We start from the raw sequence: 18381 nt of genomic DNA, 5'->3' as shown, positions 1-18381 counted from the left end.
TCTGCCGTTCTACAAAGTCGGGTCTATAGCCACCAATATCACAACTACTCACTGACAGGGTGGTGACAAACATTGTTAACTTTGAAGAACAGCTCAAATTTGATGCAAATAAAAAGTAAAGATATCCCGATTTGGGCGCACTGAAAGCAGGGAAAATTTAATGATCATCTAAACGGACAATGACAAATACAAGCCGGCCTTTATTAAGACCCAGACATCTTGCCCGCGTAGCTCACCCTAATTACGCCCATCCGTCATGTCGGATTGCGCACCACGACAAAAACTAATCTCTATATCTAGGTCAAGGTACAGTTTTTAATGCTCTGCCGGGACCGGCGTTGGCCACGCGGCCTGGTTTCTCGCTCGTATTTGCGGCCCTTGTTTATGAGTTATTGGCGCTCCCGTGGGGGCGGTTGACTTTTTTCAAGACTAAACTCTGTGTATGGGACAGTCGAAAAGAGGAAAAACAAGTGCGTTTTATTTCTGAGTCTTATTGTTTTGCGGTTTTATATTTATTTCTGGTTAATTTATTGGGCCACAATCTCATTCTCACGATGGATTCTGACCAGTGGAAAGATTCTCTGGAGGCATCTAGGTCAGAAGAGAGGTGAATAGGTCATTTGGATTGGCTGAGCTTTCTTGTTGACTGGCTTTGTTACTTTGCTTGTTTATCAAATTTTCGAGTGATCTGCCTGTTTTCTGTACACCTGAAATCAAGCGTGTTATCGCTTTTGGGCTGGTCAAGGCATTGTGTTCGCAATATGGACATCCGTTTCATATTCTATGGTTTTCGTATCTTTTTGTCAACTGAGGAAGGGGCGGTCGGTCGAACCCCCCCCCAAAAAAAATCCATGCTGCTGCCATTTATGACGGAATAAACCTGGCAAAATGCACTATGTACACTTGTCACTTGTTTTCATATTGAGTACTATGTGTGTCTTTGTTTCTAGCTGAGTAGAGAGAAATACTGTGATTGGTACACAACACAATACCTCGTTGGAGTCCGTGTCTAGACACCGTACGGTGTTCGTGTGTGCAGTGTGTCTACATGTAGGCCTACATGGTGCATGCACGGTGTTTCGGTTTTTCCTATGCGCTATGCATAGCCCTAGCCGCCCCGTACACGTACTTGTACTACAGTGGGTGCGGTTCAGTATCTCGCCGTCTGGTAGTGATGCCGCACCGTGGATTTCGACTGTCGCTATATTGATCCTTGGGCGAAATCGAATCGCACAAGTACATTTTTAGTGCCGTTTCTGTACGGGTCATCACAACATGCTTTTGTGTATAGGCAAGGTCCTCTCAGCAGGGTCGGTAGAGAAATAAGGCTCTTTTTTTTTTAGGTCGGGAGCCAAAAATAGGGTCAGTTGGAAATGAGAACCGTAGAATTTCAAAAAGGGTGCCCAATACACAAGCTTTAAGGTTGTTTCTGAAATCAGAGGCAGTAGTGATCACAGGTACAGTCGTCACATGCCAAGGTTAGTCTGAGGCTGACAGCCTGGTCAACACAGGTCGTGTCCAAATGTAGCCCTGTAACTGGAAATAACGCGGGTCTGTGACCGCCATTGGCTTGCGGCTGCCGCCACCTCCCATACACGCGTGTGTCGCTCCTAGTCGCTAACCGCAGCCAGTCGGAGTCATTCGAACACGGCCAGGCACACGTGTAGCCTCGACAGGACACAGAGTCGCACAAGGGCAAGCATTTAATCATACTGACAGGGAAAATTATCAGTACATGTAAAATTGAGATTTTAACACATGCGCCTATAGGGCAAATGGGTTCGGACATTTCCTAGTCTGGTGGCATTCATCAAAGCCTGTATTATCAATGTGACATTTCAGAAACAAACCGACACACACCGGCCGCTTCAGTGTCATGCACTCTAGTATTTTTGTGTTTGACGATGCTGGATCAAGGCGCCTTTCCATGGACATTTTGGTACGTTGCGTACACGATGCATTCATGTGTTTCACCTTCACGGACCCAAAAATCGACCCATTAACATTACACACGTGTGCGTTGCGTTCGGCCGTCAAAATCGCCCTGGGAGAGATTCTGACGGATACGCAACGCTTGGTGCAAGTGTTGACGCGCATATGGAAAGGCGTTTTTAAGCGTTGTATAATGTATCGGTGCACTGTTGAAAAACATCTGGGCATGTCAGGCAGAAGTACGTCTCTTATATAGAAGTGGCGTGTCTTTGACAAACCCACAGCTGTGACCATGCCTTTTTCCATACCTGGGAAAATGCTTTAAATTCTAACGTGGATAAAGCACAAATCGTACAGCGAAAACTATTCTTATTTTAAGATCATTTCGTTTATGTGCAACCCAATTTAGGATGTAAAATTTGAACCGATCTTTCTTTAAATTGCAATATCCATAATTTAACATTTTGGAGCAATACGTAAAACAAACAGTTGGTTACAAATTTGGATATGTTATTTCAACGAACAATTGGTATGAAATGATCTCAATTGTAGGGCACTTCGGGTAGAATTAGACAACACTTCAAAGGTATTTGATTAGCGAGAAATGCAGCTGGTAATTCGATAAAGATTTTTTGAAGTATACCTGTCTACTTCGTCAATGTCCAATGTGTCCAATTCGTGAAATTTGTCCAAAGAATGTTGAATCCTAAAGACATGTAAGGGCAGAAAGAGACCTTTCCCTCCTTTTCGATCTAGTAGATCGGTTTTTCTTTCTTTTTACTTCAGGTGTGGTTCCAAAACCGCCGGGCAAAGTTCCGGCGCAACGAGCGCAGCCACCAGGCGGCCAAGGCCTCAGCCCGCCGTAACGCTGGCAACGTCAACGGCGTCAGTGTGGAGCAGCCGGTGGCCGCCCGGCCCTGCCCCGTCACCAACCCGGCCGACTTCGCCTCCTGGAATCCCACCACCTACAGCCGGCTGGCGGGCACGGTCAGCATGCCGCCCGGGCACGCCGGCGGTGTAGGCGGGCCGAGCGGTGTTGGCGTGCCCACCACGCTCATGAACCCCTGCATGGTCAACGCCGAAAACCCCGCCGGAGTCAGCGTGGGGCTGGGGATCGGACCAAGCCTGGCCAACCTCAGGCTGCGAGCGAGGGAATACAGTATGCATCAAATACCCCTCATGTGAACACTGTTTTTTGGAGTAATTCGTATGATTTCTACTGAAATGTTTGGACATTTTTGTAACTGTATGCGAACGAGCAGCGACTATATACAGTTGTGCACCGTTGAAACTTGAGCTCTGGAAAATATAGAGTGCACAGTTTCATCTGAGAATGAGGCATCATTTTCGTTCCTGAGATGAGTTCATAAAGGTGAGACAAGAAGTACACAGACAAGAAGAAACCCTACAAATTTCGCACAGAGGGAGTGTCTAGAATTGATGGCTCGGTGAGATCGGGAACTCTGTCGACTACTCGCGGATGTCAGCATGAGACTGAACCCCCCCCCCAAAAAAAGTAGCCCTTGACGCCACTTGAACCGGGTGCTTGATGTCATGGCATTGTTTATGGACATTTTGAGGAAACTTCTACACTATAAGGGGAACCTGAATTTTATAAAAAGGGTTTTCCTGTTATCCCAGACGCAGACGTGGCCGAAGACATTTTGATTGACAGATACTATGGATACAATTTCAGCAGTGACAGTTTTCTTTTCAAATGAAGATGTACGTTCACTCGTCTTGTTACTTAACAGTTATTGTATATTAGATAGGCCTACTTTACTACCTTGCACAATTTTACTTAAACGTGGACAGGCCTCTGTGTACAAAGTGACCATTCGGCAGCGTCCAAAAGTTACGGCTGAGGCTAAAAAATAACATCTGCGCCTACGGAAGCCACTGTCAAGCGGCTGCAACTACTTCCCGTAGACACGTGCACACTCCTAGCTGCAGCCAGCTGAACGGTGCAATGCCATGGACATCACTTTTGGACCGTCTGGAATTGCATGGTTAATAATCTTTGGAACAAGGTTGCATCAGCCAAAATGTGTGTTTACCAATAGAACTTACGGGAACGAGTAAGTCCAGAAGACAGAAAGTAGATGTATAATGAAGTGTCCAAATAACTTAGCTGTGGCCTGAAATTACGCACGAGTTTATGGATGCAGCTGGGTAATTTCATGCCGCAGCCAAGGAATTCGGACATGCACTAATTCCAACAGAAAAACGGCCTCCTAGTCCTGGGAATGTTCAAAGGCATGCTGAAGCGGCAGAGGGCGCCGTTACTGTTACCCAAGCACGCCCTCTACAGTTCCTGTCAGCACCGCCTGGTATAAATACGGATCAAACTAGAGGTTTTCACTAATAAATTCATAATCATGCACGCATGCGCACAAACGGCCTTGGCGGCAAGGTCCATTGAAAATGTGTACAGGGGTGCGATTTTGATCATTTCCTCAGGTTTTCTGGCTTTGTTCATTAAATCCCATCAAATCGTTTTTGCTCTTAGTTTCTAATCTAAGTAGGATTTTTAATGCTCTGTTAAAAGACTTTACAATCGTAATTTTCCTGTGCGCGAGATTAAGCGGGAACAATCCTGAAATCTGGGATTTACTATATCTGGAAAAGTAACCTTTTATGGCCATCCTGAGTTCTTGAGGGAAGCTCGACATGAACGTTTCACCCCAACTTTTAAGCTGCACAAAACTTACAGTTACCCCATGCATGTAAGGTTCGAAAACACTGGTTAAAATCGCTTATAGAACAGCCCACTTTAATATTGTTTTTTAGGCATGTATACTACTGCAGAAGCGAAGTGTGCGACTTAATTTAGGGTTCGTACCTTTTTTCTGAAAAACAAGTTGTAAATATCCATGCTAATAAGGAATTTCGTATTTGTGTTGAGAACTGACGTTTTTCTATTTAATTTATGAAACATTCTGTAAAAAGTAAGCTGTTTGATATTAAGTGGTTACACAAAGCTTTTTGCATCTATAAAAATATGAAAAGGCTTAATTATTGTAGTTGCTGAGAAAAATGTGTGCAAAGAGGAAAGTTCTCCAAGTCAATTTTTTCAATTGCCACTTAAAACTGATGTGTTCGAAAAACAGGTTTATTGATTCCTTTTTTAAAATTCATTTATCATTTTCTACTTATTTTATTTCATTCATTTGTAACTGCCCTGGGCAAGTTTGTCTCGAACTGTAAGGTGATACTGCGGAAATACTATGAGGCCTGAGCTGGAATATTTTTTGACGAGGTGTAAATTTGAAACATTCACGACTGAGATGCAGTGACGAGCGGCGGGGTTTGCCGTTTCGTAGAATAGAGGCATCGGACTGTCTGGGGACAAATACAAAATAATGACTGACAAAAAAATTCTCACTCGCGTCTTGAATCTGAGTTGTGTACATTTTGGAAAAGACTAGCAAGAGTCTCCCACTCTGGTAGAAATTTAATGCTCCCCCATCAATTTGTCTCACGTCACTATCAACACCCAGATCCGTACTCCCTCTGCTGAAGGTTTCGAAAATTTCCCATTGTCTTCAATTAACCTTTTTTCTTCATCCAAAACAACACAAAAGCGGCCACGGCACGCCTTTCACCCTCCCCCAACAGAATCAGCACCAAATTACGAACCCAATGACAAAAGGGTATCGACTCTGGAGGACATTTGCAAGTCGGTTGGGTTACTTCATGAATCACATACGCCTAAGTTCTGTTTCTAACATCACCCTCAACAATGCTCCTTCCACACCAACACAACAGAAATTGAACATCTGTACATATACACACCACACTCACACACACCGCAACCGTTCCGCAGACGAGCTTCCACGTCAGCGCGTCACCGGCCGAGTGGCAAGTTTCACCCGGCCTTTGTCACTCGTCGCGCTGCCCAAGTTCGCCCGCCGGTACTATGTCATTTCCCACTAGGGAAAAGCCGTATTTCCAAGCGGCGCTCCTAAGAATTATTTAGCCCTCCGGCTTCGCTAGGATTGCCGGCCGTAAATATTTTATCCACAAAACTAGACACTTCCTTTCATTCTTTTTCCCCCCAAACGGTTAAGGTCAGATTTTTTCTTTTTCTCTTCCCTTTTTGTTTTTGTTTTTGAGGACATGGCTTCGGGCCAAGTTGTATATGTTTCAAAACCCAACCACTGGTATTGCATTTACGATCAACACAAAGACTGATACACTGTCGTCTATCGCTACACATTGGTAGACACATACAAAGAGATTCCTCCATTTAGAATAATGACATGTCGCGTCGACTAACTGTAAAATGTTACTGTCTGTTTATAAAATTGGACACTGCAGGGGTCGTGGGGCACATTTCGGGCCATTTTTATTCTCGAGTGATTGGCCAAAATGTTTGAACCACTTTTGTCTTTCGAGTCTTGAAGTTTGCGAGTTCGCAGATAATGTGCAACACACAGTCTTGTCCAGCTGAGCAATGGTACCTTGCTTCATGGCATGAGCCTAGCTGGGTAAAAGGTACACCTTCTTGGGCCCTTCCTCGTCTGCGATACCAGTTCGAACCCAGCCTAGGCCGACACGCAGGCTCAGGCTTGCAATCCGTGCCATGGCCAGGGTCGATTCCGTTGGCTACCCTTGAAAACAATCTCACGGTTTTTCAGCAAAGGAATTGTTGTTCGTAGGTTACTTTGGATCATGCAGCCCGAAGAAATCACCTGATCCCAGCGCTCTGTGGTGTAAGGGCGGTAAGGGCGAGTGAAGTGCACGGGCAGACCAATGGGGAGGGGATTGAAGGGGGATCTTTCGGGAAGGGGGCAAAAGTTTAGGAATTTCTTCAACTTCTTCCTGGACTTTCTGAGAGATGGAAGTACATTCGAGGCTTTTTGGCACTGTGGGAAGGGAAATTTAATAGTTTTACTAAACTCGCCTTCCTCTCATTACATTTTACCAGAAATTGCCACCTTTTAAGGGAGGTGGCCCCCGTTGGACCCCGCATTTGCCAGTGGATGAAGACTATAAAAGGTGTTTTGAGACAAACCGCAAAAAGAAAGATGTTTACCGTGACCAATTGACACCTAATTTGTATTTTCAACCAGCGTGCTTCAGAATGACTCAATACATCCCCATATCTGGCGTAAACATTTTTATGCGTGTTTCCAAGCGCCGGGAAGGGTCAGTTTGGAAAGATCATCGACTTCATAAAACGACCCTCAATAATACATCAATCAATTTTCATAATACCAAGCTCGATGTATTTATGGATCGTTCTTGTCAGCACAATTTTCCGGGCTATCGCCGCAGTTGCTTGGACTGGCATTTTTCCTCCTCCTCGTCGTCGCAAGTCCGGACAAAACTCCCAACGGGCGAGCAGGCAGGCCAAGCCAAGCCGCTGTCGTGAGCTACACGGGGCGATGCCGGATCGAGCGAGCTCCAGAGTTGCCCCAGGGTCAATAAGGGTCGAAGCAATTATTGGCCAAGCGGGCTCGACGTTTTCGGAGGTGCATCTTCGGCGTACATGCAATTATTTGCGAGTCTGGCGCACGGACAGAGACGAGGTAAGCTTTGAGTAGCTGTGTGCATTTTAGAGTACATGTACATGTATAATGAATGGAACGTATTGAAACTGATGAATACCCAGGTGATTGTTGAACTGATTGGAAGTACAGCAGCGTGTCACTGGGACTATGGGTGATTTCAAGACTTGAAGGTACCAAACGTGTTAAGTAAGAGAAGGGAGGAGTTGGATTGGGCGGGTGGACTGGGTGGATTGAGTGGGTGAGTAAACGAAGTGGGGTACAGGCGTTCCTATCACTTGATGCCAACTAGCAGGTACAGTCACATCCCACTGAAAAATTCTAGACAAACAAAAGGTAGAGTCGAGGTCGATGTTGGGTTGCTTGCATGGTTGGAAGTGCTGCAGAGGACTAGAAGGGAATTCAAACTTGAAGGAAATTCTCGCTCCTTCAAATACATGTAATCTTTGTTGTCAACAGCAAAGTTACTAAATGAACACTTGCTGCATAGTCTTCCGACGGGGGTAAATTAATTCAGTACAGTTGTGACTTTTATGTGAAAATTAATTGTTCAATTTGTAAAAGCCAGTAGTTTTGAATCATACAGTTTATAATGGTGGATAAGGTTGATAATGAAGTACCTTCTTGTGGGGAAATGTTGTTATGTTTTGTGTTTAAAATCCAGGGTAAAACAAATTTCCGTATGGACAATAAAGGTATCAAATCAAATCAATCAAATCGAATCACGACAAAAATCATCCAGCCCAAGAATCAAAGAGGGGGAAAAGCACATGTAGCGCCATCTGGTATGTCTGCAAGGGAACTCAGCACAAACTTTTAACCTTTTTGCGGCTACACTACTGAGGAAATCCGAGGATTATAAAATTGTGCAAATTTCAAGAGGGTATCGGTAAAGATCAGAGACTCAATGGGCACAGCAGACGAGACAGTACAAAGCGTATTAGACATGAAGTCCTATGGGGTAACACCCGAGTGACCTTCACCGGAGTGTTTCAAAGCGAGCAGGCATGCCCGACGCAGCCGAACTCGCGGCTCGCCGGATCGGCGTAAGTCAGGGTTGGCTGGCCCCGGCAAATTACCGATGAAAGGAAGCGCGCGCGGGGCGGCTGCTCGTCGCCGGCTCGGCAATGATTCCAACGGCCCCACAAATCGTGCCGACAAAGGTGTCGGTGCGACACGGCTCTATGACCAGATACCGCAACAGCCCTAGCTCAATTCCTTCGGTACGTTTTTACCTCTGTGGCATAGAGAAATTTCATCAGTAATTTTTACCTCATCTGTTTATGTACTATGCACATACTACGAGTTTCCAATTAAGGGGTGTCGTATCGCTTAGAGTTGCGCGAGGAATTTAGCACAATAATACTTATCCAGCCTAGCCAAATAGCGAGAGCCAAATTTGATTTTCAAAGTAAATTTGCTTACTTGCTTATGACCCATTAGATTTCACTGATTTCCCTACCTGTAAACCATTACAAACGCCACAATAGTTACTTAAAACAAGGCAACAGTAAATCGAAGTACAAATTTATGCCCAGCAGTTCATCATTTAATATTTCTCCGAAAAACCTTACAATCTAAAGGCCACTAGCGTTTATACCGCACTGCTACTTATGACAGTTTCTTCTTACAAACAGTGAGCGACACAAACCATCAGTTCGGTTTTTTTTTCTTTTAAAACTATACGCAGCTGTTGGTTTGGGGCACCAAAATTTCTTCAATTTATCCAAATTTCCAAAGCACTTCTGTTCTTATCACTGCCTCCTCATTTCATCTTGCCAACTGCATAACCTTGCGAGGGGGACAATCCACGGCCCCAGCCCTCGGGCAATAGTGCCGGTCCAAAATGTACAGCAAGCACAGTTTGTTTCCTTTGACAGGAGGACCAAAATATCCCTCCCCCCACTGTGGGATTACTCCAAAGCGTGTCCAAACCCAACAGAAGGGGAGGGGCATATCCGTGAAGAAAGGGATGGCAGACAAGCGATAGGCTTCATCATTAACATCTCCCGTTGCGATGTGTATTCTACTGGCAAGGATTAACGGTATAAATGACAATGTTTTCCCGTCCAGTTTTAAACATACGTGTACATGTAGGCCTATATAACTGAAGTGCGTCCTTTTTGACACTACATGTAAAGTCATTTGCAAAAGTTTAAGACCACCTTGAATTTTATTGGTATTTCTGTCACTGGGCTTGCATTACACTGTCTCACTGAATGATGATTTTACAGAGGTGCATAACATCAGTGTAGTGCTATATACCCATTTGAATGAAATTTTTTGCAAAGGCAGGTCTTGTATGATATTTTGTCTGCAAGGCAGCATAGGTAAAAAAAAGCCAGTCAATCAGAAATAAAGGAGGAAACACTGAATATTAGACTGTTAACATGCCAAATCATGGAAACAGTAGTCAGAAATGTTCAACCAAGGTACCAAGGTTGCACATTGAAAATAAACATAAGTTGCCATGATTGATTGGTTTAAGTTTGGTTTTCCTTCAGGTTAATGCATTTTCTATGGGTGGTCCTAAACTTTTGCAAATGACTGTACATCCTACTAAGAGCTACTTCGGGGCCCTCAAACACTGCTTTTCTACTTCCAACATGAACAAAAGAAATACATTTGCTAAATAATTTGTTGAATGCTTGATATTCTCATCCTAACACGAACGCTGTTTTTGTTTTGAGAATTTTACCGCAACGCAATGCTTCCAAAACGCCAAAGGCATACCAGACAGTTCTAAAAGCAAAGTAGTCTACTTCGAGATTTTTTCAAAATATATTGACAAAAGAATATTTACATCTCCTTTAAATAGTGCTCATAGAATTATGTCAAGGTATTTTGATACTGAAACTCAAGGTAAGTAGAGAGAGAACAGAGTTGCCATTTTTGGATATTGTAGACAAAAAACATTTTCCCGGTCAGTATTCTCCAGTCCTGCCTGTTCACGAATGCGTCACAAATCTAATTAGCGCATTGCAGTGCTGCACTGGAACTCCGCCGGATTGCAAAAAGGGGTTGCTAATATGCGTAATAAACAGATGTGAAAATGCCATCAAATCACATTAAATCGAGCAAGCTACTATACAGGTTAGGCACAAAGCTTGCCGCGCGGTGATCACATTGCCAGGTGAAGCTTAATAGGCCTATCTCCCGCGCAGTACTATCTCGTCCTATGGACAGCACATTACGATTCACGTAATGAGATTTGTAGCGACTAATGAAATTTCCTGCACATGTTCAAGAAAAACACTGACCGGATGTTGAAGCCTTTTATGGATTCAAGTTAGGTATCTGGTCACACACACGGATCATTACGAATATGTATTTCTAAATTCTCCGACAAAGATTTCAATAATTATTTCAGTCTTAATGTGTGGTAATTTGCTGCACATAAATACATACTGCTGTTTGTCTCTGCGTAAATACTGATTTCTTTAATTTTCAGTAAATTTCTTGAAATTGGAAAGAGGTGACTTGTTATGTGGGATTATAGCAACTGTAACAATCGATGGACAAAGTGTACCTTCGTATATAGTTCTAGGCTATTTTTGGATTCATCTCTAGCTTTGAATTTGAGGTTCCTCGGCAGAAACCCCAGTCCAATTGAACCGGGTTCTTCAGAGTCACGAGGATGGGGGCTGAAGTCAGAATCAGACATGATGCCTAAATTTGAAAAAAACGGCCTTAGCCTAGAAAACCCTCCAAAAGCTCGACTTGGATTTAACAACAGCTGTAACTGCTCCCTATTATGAAAAAACAAGAGAAGAATGAGGTTTACGGAGGGCCACGCCCAGCTTAGTCGAGGATAGGGGCTGATGTCTGAGGTCTACTGTCTTTTTTTGAAGTACAACGGCCCTTATCTGGCCCCCTCACTACGCCCCTGTCAATCAGTCCCCTTTACTTCACCCAGGGGAGGGGAAATCGGTTTGGAGAAGCCAAAGCTGCGGGATTGTTACTCAGCAGAAAGACACTAACGGCTGGACGAAGACAGTTCGGAAAGGGGGGAGGGTTAGTTACAGATGTTCGTGGACTTGCTGTGACCTCACGGGATTGGACACAAGTGGGTGATTCAATCTAATACTGGAATGCTTGTATCAAGGCAAATACCTCATCGGCTTATGGGACCGGGAGCGAAGCTGTGGGGTTGGAAAGTGCATAGTCGAGTAAAGTTGAATTGCCAGGTCGGTGAAGAGCAGGGGAAAGGGGCGATTGGACTATTAATGAAACGTCACGCTGGTGGGATGATTGGGTACTATCACCGAGTACTGTTAATACGCGAGTTTCACAGTAGCGCGCCTCCAAGAGTTTGTAACGCGTTGGCCAAACACAATACGCGAAATCAGTCGACCCAATTCCATGAATGCGCGTTTGGAAAGGGTCGACAGATTTCGCGCATTGTGATCGCCCGTATAGTGGGAAAAAAGGAGCTTTCTGAGGGACTCAAATAAGGCTTAGTCAAGTCCATTCATTTTTAATAGAAAAGTGGAAAGCCTTAAGTTTCCTGTTAGTTTAGCAGGGATGTAGTCGAGTCAGTCGCAAGTCCCGGACAAGTCAATCGTAATACCTGAGCTTCCACTTTCAGAGATCAAAAACTTTTGTGACTTTTGATGAACTTGCGGCCATTTGAAATAGGTCGGTATGAAACATACGTCACACATGAGACGGATAGGCCTACACGACAAATGTTGACAACGGTAAGTCCGATTCCACTGGGGCTATAAGGAGGAATAACCGACCAGGTGATGACGAACGCTCGAACACGGTCGTTAAGCCGTGGCACAAACACATCTGTCCTTCACTCAGCGATTGTGGAGACATGGAAAGAGAACACCACACTCTCAAAAAACACATGTTGCTCTGCCTGGTCTTCGGTGTTTTTTTCCCAGAGTATGGGCAATTTGTAACATAACGCAATGATTACACCATGTTGGTGCCAAGCGCAGTCACGCCACGCTAGGTGGAACCGTTGGGGAATATCTCATTCGGACTCGGAATAAAATTTTATACAAGTGGAGCTCGCAAAGCGATCTTTCCACAGCAAAGGAAGTATTAGAGTTTAATTTCCTGTATTTGTTCAAGAGATGTCACTGGGGACCCAGGCCGGCTGAGTCTGGGTGAATTGACGGGGATTCGGAAATGCAATCATCCGTAGGTCAGGCCCGTGTGAGGTGCCTGGTGGCTACCGCGCGGACAAAAGGGGTGAGGTGCGGTGACTGCGCCTCTCTCAACACCATGTGAATGACTGAGACCGGGTGAAATCGGGGGGACCTAATCATTACCCCATTCGCGGCCAACAGGGGATGATACAGAGAAAGTAATGGGCATTCCAGGGATGATGAAAAAAAAGAATTACATGTACGCTTCACACACAGTCATCAATTTTTGCACACACTCCCTGTGCACATGTGCGTGTGCTGTACTATCAGGCCGGTACTTGTGAGCCATTTGCATCAGGTATGCGTGTCTTTCGCTCGAGGTTTTTCATCCAAGTGCACGTTGTGTTAACACCGCAATATAATCGCTGGACAGATGTGGGGTCAGACTTCTACAGTGCAAAGGGGGTTTCAGGCGCTGGCTACGACGCCCATCAACTTGAGAGTACATGTGTGTGCATCTGTAAGGAATGTCCTAAATTTTTCAAAGAAAGGATATTTCCTTTACTAAACCCGGCTAACATTCCCCCCCCCCAAAAAAATGCGCCTACAAGTACTGAATACCCCACACAGTTAAGCTCACTATTTCTATCTGGTTGGTCGAAACACAGAGGCCCAAACTACAACATTCGCTAAGAAATTTCCTACTGAAAGGTGCACGGTAAAACACTGGGTTCTATGCATGGGTGTGCATTATGAACTCTTGTAAGAAATTTACTTTGAATGCTTTGCAACTGTGTGCATAAAGAAAACTGCAATGAGGTTTGAATCAATTGAATTGACGAAAACATTAAAAAAATGCAAGGTCTCCCTTTGCCCTTCTTAAACCCTGTTAGGTTTTCACAGGCAGCGCAAGATCTGACATGCGTCAGCTCAGTGAACTTCAGAGAGCAGGTCAAGCGTAAGCCAGGGGGCTTTCCTCGCAGCCATGACTGTACACTATGGGCCGGTAGCAACCACGGAGCTGCAACAGTAAATCTTGGCGTGGGTGGGAGGGAGACGGCACGTGGTGTAACAGTTAAGCAGGTGCAGCTAAATATCCCACGCACTTGTCACAATCTAAGCACTGTGGGTCTCCCCAACAGATGTTGTTGTTGTTGTTTATTGTTGTTGTCGTTGTTTCAGCTACTGAGGCTATTCGTGCCAATAACTGTAGGTTTACTCATAATCTTTGTGAATCAGGAAGGAGGTCCAGTTTTAGAGGCAGGACTCCCCGACTGAACCCATAACTTTTCCCGACAGGCCGTTAGCAACCCAGACGCTGCAACAGTAAATCTGGGTATGGCCTGGGTGGGAGTGGTGGGAGGGCTGCACCTCCTACCCAATAAGAATTTACAGCATTCCCAAGGCATCTTGTCACAAACGTAAGCATTTCAGGGCTCTGCATCTGTCTCTAGACTGCTCACTTCAGGCCAGTAGCTACAGAGACACAATAAAACTGGACATGGGTGGGGGCAGGGACACATCATGTACCCGATTAGCGGGTACAGCAATCATCCGGTCCATCCTCAACATTCTCAGCCCTCCTTCCATGGCACAGACACCATAAAATTTTGTGTCAAATTTGGACTTTCCAACCAGCTGGGAATCTAATCGTACCTGTCCAAGGCTGCCATGATGAACTCTGAATGGCATTTAAACGCTTCTCTGATTTGCCCCTGAAAAACAGATGCTCAGAGTGGCTTTCTCTTTTTTGATACATGGCATGTTTGGAAGGGGTTGGGGGAAAGTGGTGCGGGGGGGTGACTCTCTGAACTTGAAGTTGGTTGTCGGGATGACCTGGCATGCACAGGCATGTCAAGGCAGACAGCCAGTTACATCACGCCAAACATACCTACAATGATGTGACGGGATTCCATGGGGCAGCCGGTGCTACCATTATGCTTACCCTGCTCAGCCGGAAACAAATTGATCATCAAGGTTAGGCTGTTTTCTGTCCATCACAAGAGATAGGTTAGTTGTGACCACCTTCAATTATGCACAACTTAAGGTAAAAATGTGCTAAGTCTTAGGTGTTGCTTTTGCTTACTAGAACTTTCTCTTTTCCCTAGTCAAGGCCATCCTTTTGCTAATCAATTGGTTAGTAACCTGTGGCTAGTCGTCAATACAAAATCACTGGAATACTTCACAAGGTGACATAAAAAATTCAGGCAGCTACCTGAGCAGTAAGCAATAAAGAGTAGCTTCTAAATACTACAAGGAAATACCTCCCTCTTCAAGACCGATGGGGCAAATTTGGAACTTGCAACAAAAACTGCTGCCCAGGGTGGACTCTTTTGTAAACCCTGGCCACCCATGCAGAATGGCAGGCAGCGTTTGTAAACAAAAGAGGGGTCCTTAAGGAAGCCACAAAGGTTGGCAGGGAACTCTGGGTAGCGTCAGAATTTTCTGGGGTCAAGCCAAGAGAGGACTTTTGTGTTCTTGTCACTAAATTGGGGGGGGGGGGGGAGTTAGGGGCAGGAACCTGCCAGGCATGGCACAGGAATCAACTCCTTGTGCCAGAATTGTGACCTTGAATTCAATTTTTTGGGGAGATAACCTCACTTCCCTTGGAGAGAGGATCTCCTCCCCCCCACTATGTGTAATCAATCACGCAAACAGATTGACTGGTTGAAGTGCTACCTGCTATGATGCCGCTGACAGATAGGCACAGCAAGTGGCTTAGGCAATTCAAGACAGGTGTATGCTGGGGCAGACAGAATGTCACTGTGATTCGGCAGAGGGGAGGTCATGTCATAATCAGGGCCTCACATTTCTCTGCAGCCTTGCACTCACTGTCCATGTGGCACGAGGTCATGCTACAAAGTTTTGAGTCCCTGCAGGGGGCTGCTTAATAGAAACACAAAAGAGCTGCTTAGTTTTCAAGAGCTGCTTAGCTTAGTTTACTAGTAAGCAAAGACAAGTTTAATACAATGTGGGTGTCTCTCACCTAGTTCTCCTGTGCTCACCATCAACTTATAAGTCTTATTATATTCCCATGTTCATGCTTGCCTATCTGTGCGAAGCAATTTTCATTAAATAGAACCCTGCTTTTCAACACTGTTAAATCCTCTTTAACAATGTCAAATCCCCTTCGCTCTATAAACTCAGTTGGTTCTTTCAGAGCAAGACAACTGACACAAGAGACTAACATCCATCGTGCTACAGCAAACCTTACCACACTTTGTTCATATCCACCAAGCAAACCAACATAAACGTCATATTCCTGGGAATGCATAGTATGGGCAGAGTGAATCAATTCACTCAAGAATCACTGTGCTCATATTCCGGTTCTACATGAGTTTGCTGCTATTATTTTCAAAAAATCAATAATAAAGGCATATTTATTTACACACACATTGCTGGAAAAATAATTTAGCGTGGCTATATAATTAGCCAAATTTGTAAATTTTGGACGCGCAAAGATTTGTGAATACCAACAACACTACAGAAAGGTAGGGAAGTCAAAAAAGAGGAAATCAGCTCTTTCAGCTAATAGATGAAAAAAAATGGATTCCTGATTATAATAGGTTACAGCCACTTGGTTTGAACAGAAGTATATAATTTATGCATGTACATGTCCATTGTCTAGTTAATTTGGGTACCTGAACCGTCCTGAGTTTGGCTAACCAGAAACTCTTGGAACCTGGCCAGGGACTGGACCAGCTGCTGACCAGCCAGTGACACCAAGTGGTTGGGCCGACAGGCCAGGGTGGCCGAGGAGACAGACGACTCCAGTGAGACGTCCGAGCACTCGCTGCAGGAGGGGGTGGGCAGGAGGCAGCAGGAGGAGGCAGCAGCTGCCAGAGCAGGGCCCACTTGAAGGAGAGCTTGGACAAGGAGCAACAGCTGACACCAGTCGATGACTTCCCCTGCTGGGAATCGAAGAATTGGTTTGCACAAATTAGTACCAAAATGAATGTGAAGAGAAACCTCGTACCAGTTTCATAAGCTGCTAGCAGAAATTGCCAGGTTTACTGAGCAGCAAACCTGCCTAAGCAATTTTTTATAGTTCTATGAAACCGGGCTCTGGTTAGGCCTACTTTCCATCAAATATTCAGCAAAGCACAAAGTTGCAGACTTACAAAATAAACTTTTCTATATGCTACACCAACTGACTTGTCTGCCCCTAATGAGTAGAATTCTATAGGGGAACATAGATAGAAAAAAATTGTACCTAAAATTTCACCAAAAAAAGATTGAGACTGCATAAAGCTTTCACACATGTAGTCTCATGCTATTCAATTAAGTGTTCTTGCCATTCAATCCCAGTCAGCACAGAGGACAATGAAATTTTCAGGAAAAAAAAAGTAAAAGTGAGGGTTGAAAGTGAAATCTCTGAACCTGAGCCACATCTGTCATAAGACATTTTCCCCCACTAGATGCAAAGATGATGACAAAACACTGCAGAACATCAGACCTTGACTCATGCTAGCCAACACCAACATCAAGTAATCCAGATGACTTTACAGTACTCCACAACAAAGCCCCCTTGTCAAAAACAGATACAAAACCACCTCTCCCCAAAATTCATGAATCATCTTGCTGAGCCAGCAAAAATAATAGCCCCAGACTGTCTGGGCCTGCCAGAGAAGAATATTTAAAGGGGGGGAGGGGAGATGGGCTCAGTCCCCCCCCCTCCAGGAATTTCCTTGTCATTCCGGATGTGTCCTGATCTGCTGGGAGCTTGGTTGCACCCCCCATTAGGCTTGTTTGTTTAGTGGGTAAGCCGCCGGTTGATTTCCTCCTTTCTCATGGGGGAGGGGGCTGGTGAATGAGCCCCCTCGCCTTTAACAGAACATGGGGGGAGGGGGGATTTGTACAAATTACGGTGGCCCGCCGGGAATAGTTAAGGTGTGAAATGCTTGATAACACTGGATGTCTGTGTGGACTGACGGGACTGGCATGCACGATGATGCATAATTTGTCATATCTCATCCTTTCAAACGCAGTGTCTACAAACCTTGTGTGATCCACAGCTGACTTCCAGAAATCCTACCCCCCCTAAAAAATCTTTTAAAACTAAGGTGAAATTCACACAAAAAAGTAAATATATGAATAAAAATAAAGCAAAGATAACAGCAAATTAAGGACAAAGTAATCTCCATTATTAAGGTAAATTGTGACAATAATTCTTTGCAGTTAAACACTAACCTTAAAAGTACCTACATTTTTTCAGGCATTGTAGCCACATATTCTTTTTAATTTCACAAAATTCTTTAGGAGTACTTTCACTGATTTGTTTCAGTTAGTTTGACACTAGGTTTATGAAAATGTTGGGAGTGGACTTTTCATTACAAGTCCCTGCAAGTTCATCACCAACTCTCTTGTCTTTGGACAAGCTACTTCACAAACTATTCAAATAAATTGTGGCAAAAGCTTTCCTTCCTTTGTCATTGTAAGGCTTGTGACATGCCTTGTGAAAGGACTTGTGACTAGACCTGTGAAAGGACTTGAGAAAGGACCTGTAAAAGAACTTGTGAAGAGACCTTCACTGGTCCTGTGAAAGGACTTGTGACTGGTCTCGTGAAAGGATTTGTGACTGGACTTGTGAAAGGGCTTGTGATGGGACCTGTGAAAGGACTTGTGACTGGACTTGTGAAGGGACTTGAGAAAGGACCTGTAAAAGGACTTGTTATGAGACTTTGACTGGTCTTGTGAAAGGACCTGTGACTGGACAAAAGGACATGTAACTTGTCTTGTGAAATGACTTGGACTTGACTTGAAAATGGACTTTACTTGGACTTATGAAAGGATTTGTGAAAGGACTTGTGAAAGTCTTAAACGTATGAAAGGAC

The 18381-nt window shown here is 44.5% G+C and overlaps 2 protein-coding genes across 5 annotated transcripts in view; one reads left to right on the top strand and one right to left on the bottom strand.

The window, feature by feature from the left end:
- The window catches only part of LOC110975729 (paired mesoderm homeobox protein 2-like), a 13900-nt gene extending 9204 nt beyond the window's left edge, over window positions 1-4696 (top strand). The window contains 1 exon segment of the mRNA XM_087143348.1: window positions 2719-4696. Coding sequence (XP_086999474.1) covers window positions 2719-3117 — 399 coding nt within the window. The 3' untranslated portion in view covers window positions 3118-4696.
- A 4270-nt stretch (window positions 4697-8966) lies between these two features.
- The window catches only part of kif14 (kinesin family member 14), a 44792-nt gene continuing 35377 nt past the window's right edge, over window positions 8967-18381 (bottom strand). For 2 of the 4 annotated variants that reach the window (XM_087143346.1, XM_022228619.2), the window contains exon 28: window positions 8967-16455. In XM_087143346.1, coding sequence (XP_086999472.1) covers window positions 16172-16455 — 284 coding nt within the window. In that variant the 3' untranslated portion in view covers window positions 8967-16171. Of the gene's footprint in view, window positions 16459-18381 lie in introns of all 4 variants that reach the window. The other 2 variants (XM_087143345.1, XM_022228618.2) reach the window with 1 other exon arrangement.

This window comes from Acanthaster planci, linkage group LG11, assembly GCF_054643075.1.
Source record: "Acanthaster planci isolate LZ-2023a linkage group LG11, COTS_SCS, whole genome shotgun sequence".
NCBI lineage: Eukaryota > Metazoa > Echinodermata > Asteroidea > Valvatida > Acanthasteridae > Acanthaster > Acanthaster planci.
The sequence above is the reverse complement of the archived record's forward strand: the minus strand, read 5'-3'. Positions and strand labels throughout refer to the sequence as shown.